We start from the raw sequence: 6,776 nt of genomic DNA on the forward strand, positions 1-6,776 counted from the left end.
TGGTGATGGGATACAACTGAAACGGAATTTCCGAATAGTTTTGAGTCCTTAACGGAAAATAAAATTTAGAGAAAGATTGAAAATAATCATTGGCACAAACTTATCAATGTCTAATGCCTTAAAACTGCAAAGTAGACGAAAATGAGCGAGTGTTACAGAAGCGGATGCAATTGGATTGCGAAATGCGTAAAAAATCTTAACTGTCGAGTGAAATCGTAGTAAAAGCAGCTGTAATGGTTAAATTTTATGCCTACTGCACAGCAGTTGGCACAGGCATGTTATTAATGACAACTTGTGTAACTACGGATAGAAATTTGCTATAAAATATGACAAAACATTCAAAATTCAAAAATATTTACCTATAGTAGGATCATATTCATCAACAAAGCTGAAAAGGAAGAAAACAATTGAATACTTGGGACATAAAAGATATATGAATCAGTATCAAACTAAAACATTTTTCCACATAAAATATTTTGAAAAAAAAATGCCAAGTCTCAGCAACACTGTCCAAGAATAAGTACTCAAAAACCAAGGTGTCAATAATTTAAATCAATTGATTTTTTAAAAAAACACATGTACAAATCTTCAAAATCTGTCAATATAATATATTTACAACAAAATAAACCATTAAATAGAACTAAAAAATTCATTAAAATAAAATGACAACTCGCCAGAAGTTGGAAATAAATATTTCGAAAATAATTAAATAAAAATGTTAATGAAAAACATAAATTTATATTGGAACTGCATGAGTTCCGTTCTGCAATTTGAAAATGGTCATGTTTTTGCAATCGCGGTTTTACGCGATAAGATCGTATCAGCGATGGCGATTTTCGTTAATTGTTGAATCTATTTTGGAACAATAACATTAAAATCTTTCCTTTCCATTTTCTCGTAGTTCTAGCTTTATTACACTCAGTAGTTTTGAATAAGTTCGAATTTTTATAGGTATAACTTTGATATACCCCCCCCCCCCCAAAAAAAAAAAAAAATTACGCGCCAAATCTGGCACTCTCTACGGACTTTTTAGGGTTGCTGTTTCTTATTTTGGTGTTGCCAATTTAGGTTTTTTCAGCTTTTAGGTTTTTATTTTTTCCAAATTTAGTATTTTCTTGTATTTTGTACCATTTTTTGAGTTTTTTTTTTTTTTTTAAAGTTTTGTGGCAATAATTTTTGGATTTCATATATGTTTTAGCGCCATTTCATTCATTCGCCATTTCTTTGTGAAGTGATCAAGCAGATTTCTGACTTGCCGTATTTTGCTGCAAATCTGGTTGTATTTTCCAATTATATTTTTTTTTTCTATTAATTATTTTTACCTTTTAGCTTTCAATATGCTTATAGTATGTAGTGTTGTTGAAAAGTTTCAGGGAATTTTGAGCCATAAAACAGGGATTTTGCTTGGCGAGAAAAAAAAGTCGCCAAATTTCCGATTTGGGGGGTGGGGGGTACATCAAAGTAGTTCCTTTTTATACGCTCAATTATCCGAAAAATTCGCGTATCCGGAGTTTGATGTTTCTCGTATATTTCATGATAGTCAAGCTCTAGTTGCGACGATCTAAACAACTCATTACATACTGTGGAAAAAAAAAAGGTATCAAAACAAAAACTTACTGATTTTGAATTAACTGTATAGTCAAGGCACTCTTTCCAACACCTCCGGCTGTAAAGAAATAAAACTGAATCAGACATTTTTTTTTTTTGAACAGGCATGAAAGATTTAACATATTCACAGTATTCAAATGGGGTCGTTTCCCAAATTTTAAAAGTATATTTTTTTCCTGAAAGAGCATGCTTAAAAACATAGGATCTGACCATTTTTTAAATAATTTATTTAAGTTTGATATTTTTAAAAAATTACTTAAATTGGAGCGCTTCCATTGTTTACACTTTTGTCGTGTGACATCACAAATGACGAAATGCCATTCAATGTTGCCATTCACAGAACAAAATATTTAATTCGCATCTTGACTCACGTGTATTGGCAACGATAGGGTTGATAGCAAGCGTAGAGCGCAATTTTAATTCGCTGCTTGATTATCATAACATGGAAACGCGGAAGAAAGATGCGCTAAATAGCATCATTTGTGACGTCATCAAGACTACGCCTTGATTGAAAAATCGGACATTTTAAGAAATTAATTTAAAAAAATAACTGTTGGGAAAATGAAAGTATTTTCTGGGTCTATGTACTTTTGTTTGCTCATTCTATCCATTTCAATGACTAAAAGTAGTACTTTTGACCGAAGGAAACCACCCCATTAATATATACCTTCACAGTATTGAAAACTTCTTGCTTATGAAGCATATCTTTATCTTTATTCTTCTTATCTTATCTTATCTTCTTACTAATAATAAAACTGAAAGTCTCTCTGTCCGGAGGATGTCTGTAGGATGTCTGTGACGCGAATAGCGCCTAAACCGTTCAGCCGATTTTCACGAAATTGGGCACAAAGTTAGTTTGTAGCATGGGGATGTGCACCTCGAAGCGATTTTTCGAAAATTCGATGTGGTTCTCCTTCTATTCCAATTTTAGGAACAAAACTATCATAAGATGGACGAGTAAATTACGAAATTATCATAACGTGAAACCGTAACATGGGCAGAAGCCGATTGGCGAGATACGAAATGATCATAACGTGGAACCGTAAGATGAGTACAAGCCAACTGGCGAGAAAATTCACCATACATTATTTGTAAATATACAGGCGAACGTAAAGACCTTTTGATTTTTCTATTACGGGCAAAGCCGTGCGGGTATCACTAGTAAGGAATAAAACTGAAAAGCACTAAATAACCATTAAATATCACGGCAGATTAAGTTAAAGGAAAGAAAAAAGCAATAAAATAAGCACAATAAATTATAGACGCAAGTTATTTTAAGGAAAAACCAAGGAGACTTAACATGAAAATTACTTAATACTAAATTAAATTTGAAATTTAAAAAGAAAATTTAGAATTTTACCAACTACTGAGAGAATACAAGTTTGATTTTTTAAACGGTGTCCCCCTCCTCCCCCAATAATGCATTTATTGAAGGGACACAATGGGTCCATGATACTTAAAATTAAATCAAAAATCTTAAATAAGATTTTTATAACGATTAAGATGAATATCTCAAGCTATTACAGATCGCACATGGTTTTTATTCATTTACTAAAAAAGCACTTGTTTCCGCAAGGGGTTTCGCCCGTTCTAATCCCGAATATTATGGGCCTCGCGATATTTGATTTTTATATCAACTTTTGGTTCTGTTCAAAAAAAGTTCCTGGAGCATTCTGCAAGCGAAATCACCGACATCTTCATTACTTCGAAAATCGGTGCTTTTGCGGTAATTAATTTATCTTGAGCAGAGACGTAGCCGAGTACCGAGTTACAATTATGTTTTAAGAAGAACCACCGACACACACGTGATGAATTTCAAATTTATTGGAATAGTAGTATAGAACTCCATGTCCATATAATAGTCTTTAAAACAAAATTCCAGCTGAAATTTAATTACGCATTTTGTAAAAGATTTTGTTTGTGTCAAAAATTTTATAAAAAGGTAATTTTCAAAATTAAAAATAAACACATTAATCAAGTTGGAATTAAAACAAATTATATTAATCTATATTAGTTGCAGTCGGGGGCATGCACATAAATTTTGGGACCCCCCTTTTCCCAGTCCCCCTCCCCCTCCATATTGTTTACCTTTAATTTCATGCCTAGTTAAAAAAAAATATTGGGCCTCCTTCAGGCTCAGGCCAAAAGGTGTCCCCCCCCCCCTGTTCACGCTCCTGGTTCTAGTCCAACAAACATAACAAAATTTCATACTTTTTACACTGTGGTAAATAAGTTTTATTAACTTTGCGGACATTAAAAAGATTCACTCCATTGAAGCATAACAAGCTTCATTATTCTCAAAATTTAAATTTGACTTGTAAATTTTAATTGCAAATGATTGCAGTGTATTATATGGTTGCACTCCTTTATAATTCTAAAATCTGCCTTAACAATATTCCATTTTTTACAACTACTCGGTATCGGCCGAGTATCTGATCAAAATTTGGCCGAGTACCGAGTACTTCGCAAATTGGCCGAGTACCGAGTAGTTACCGAGTACTTGATCTCTAATCTGGAGTAAAAAAGCGAAAATGTCACACTTCATTTTCGTTATTTAGATTTTATTTTTTTAAAACCGAATGATACAGAAAGTGTTAAGTCGCCATTTTTTAATTGAGCCGCAAATCGTTCATCCTGAACGTTAACAGTAAGGAGGAAAAATGAATGAAAACATTCCATCGATGCTGCATTGGCATTGCATCGATACAGATAATGAGTCTTTTCTTTTATTCCTGTCCAGAAAACCCGTTATCTGCAAAAGCATACTTTTTCTCAAGAAGTCCAATCAAAGCAGGAAACCGCCCGAGTTCAACGACTGATGCGAACAACAAACGAAAGGAGACCAACCCCGAGCCATCCCAGGGTTCGTACTCAATTTCAGAAATAAAATGAAGGAGTTTTGGAGGAGTTTTGAAGGAGTACTAATGGGCCGTTATTAAATGATGTCGCACTTTTTTTTGCACCCCCTTCCCCCTTTATCACGAAGTGTCACACATCACCTAACTCCTCCTCTTGTCACCATGTCATATCTTTTATAAACATTTTGTTGCAATGTGTCTGCATAATAACATATTTATGTATTGTAACGGATTCGGTGCGACTTCCACTTTCTTGAAATGAAGACACAGTTCTTGATAAAAACACAGGAAATTTATTTACACTATGTACAGGAAAGATCTTCAACCACTGCTAAATTATTCATCAGCAATTAAGCAATTATCACACAACACCGTAAACTCAACGGTTACACACGTATTTACTTCCAAATACGAAAACAACACAGCGAAATGCCTCGCAATAAACAGAGCAAAAATGCTCTCAGTTCGAAATATCAATCGAAACGAACTGTTTATCCATCGCTAACGGCTTTTATAAACATCCAAGAATTTTCCACAACATTCTTTCTGCTTCGAGAAATGCGTAGACCGTTATCAAATTTTATCAATGAAAATAAAAAGAATAGGGGGTTGTATACTTTAGCCATATGTTAAGGGGTTGTATATTCATTACGGGAAACTATTTACAGGTTACGTTACTACAATAATTACTATTTACAGGATTTGTAACAGTATTTTTAAATACTTAAATAACTAGAAAGTCGCCCGTCAAGGTATGACGGATGAAAATCGCTTCTACATTTGAACGAAGTCATTGCCTTGTTTCATGATATTTTGATAGTTGACATTTTAACCCTAAATCCAGTAGATTAACCCTAAACTTCAGTAGATAGCGTTTTTCGTTGACCATTTTTACGTTTCTTCATTCTTCTAAAATGAGTTTTACCAGTGAAACAGTTCGGCCCTATCAAAATAAAGCATTTCCCTGCATTTTAAACGTTACCAAAACATATTGTTACAAATCCTGTAAATAGTAATTATTGTAGTAACGTAACCTGTAAATAGTTTCCCGTAATGAATATACAACCCCCTTTTCATTCGGCTAAAGTATACGACCCCTTATTTCCTTTTCTTTTCATTGATAAAATTTGATAACGGTCTTCGCATTTCGAGAAGAGGTAAGAATGTTGTGGAAAATTCTTCGATGTTTATAAAAGCGTCCTGCGTGATAAAGAGTTGAGTTTCGATTGAGATTTCGAACTGAGAGCGTATTTGCTCTGTTTATAGCGAGGCATTTCGCTGTGTTGTTTTCGTATTTGGAAGTAAAAACGTGTGTAACCGTTCAGTTTACGGTGTTGAGTGATATTTGCTTAATTGCTGATGATTCATTTAGCAGTTGTTAACGATTTCTCCTGTACATAGTGTAAATAAAGCTCCTGTGTTTTTATCAAGAACTGTGTCTTCATTTCAAGAAAGTGGAAGTCGCACCGAATCCGTTACAATATTATCAAATTATCATACAGTGGTGCTAGTTTCATTGTTGATGACGTCACGTTAGCGTTACTCGATCATTGGCTATTATATTTATGAGGATAATTAGACAATCTGACTTTTGCTGCTGAGGTGAAGGGAAAAACAATAATCATAAAACTTGAAAAAATAGAAAAGCACCATTTAAGCATGGTTCACTTCACTTATGAAATGTCTCAATCATCTAATAATATTTTCACCTTCAACTTTTGTGACTTAACTATGATCAATTTGTTAATCACATTTTAAGAAAAAAAAAAAAAGAAATTACTACATTAAAACCGCCCTTATACAATCGCCCTTGGGACTAAGTTGTCGATCGAAGTATTTCAAGTCACTGTCATAGAGGAAGATGATGTAGTCTTGAACTAAAAAAGAAGGAGTTTTGAAGGAGTTAAAACCAAAATGAAGGAGTTTGAAGGGCCCTTCAAAAATTTTTCCTCAATGAAGGAGCATTGGAGGAGTTTTGAAGGAGCGTACGAACCCTGTGTCATGGCTCCATTCTAATTCCTCTTACATTATTTTCGGTTCTTATTAATAAGGGACTGAAATTCCACGTGACCATGAACAATCTCCCTAGTCACGTGGCATTCAAGAATCTTCTTCCGTGTGACTAGGAATTTCGGAATTTCAGAAAATTGGCAACTTGACCTGAAAACAATCATTCGCCACCTGGCGAAGAAATAAAATACTCAATCTGCCACATTTAAAGAACCCAAACATTGAACTTCAGACCTCGTCTTGATCTTTTTAAAAATTAAATAAAGAAACAAGTAATGTGGTGACAAAAAGCTAATGAGC

The 6,776-nt window shown here is 33.9% G+C and overlaps 1 protein-coding gene across 1 annotated transcript in view; it reads right to left on the minus strand.

Moving 5' to 3' along the window:
• LOC129217731 (GTPase HRas) overlaps positions 1–6,776 on the minus strand; it is a 51,668-nt gene that overhangs the window by 21,267 nt on the left and 23,625 nt on the right. Inside the window, exons 2-3 of the mRNA XM_054852067.1 lie at positions 1,618–1,666; positions 360–388 (exon numbers count right to left, since the gene is read on the minus strand). Coding sequence (XP_054708042.1) covers positions 360–388; positions 1,618–1,666 — 78 coding nt within the window. The remainder of the gene's footprint in view (positions 1–359; positions 389–1,617; positions 1,667–6,776) is intronic.

This window comes from Uloborus diversus, chromosome 2 (assembly GCF_026930045.1).
Source record: "Uloborus diversus isolate 005 chromosome 2, Udiv.v.3.1, whole genome shotgun sequence".
NCBI lineage: Eukaryota > Metazoa > Arthropoda > Arachnida > Araneae > Uloboridae > Uloborus > Uloborus diversus.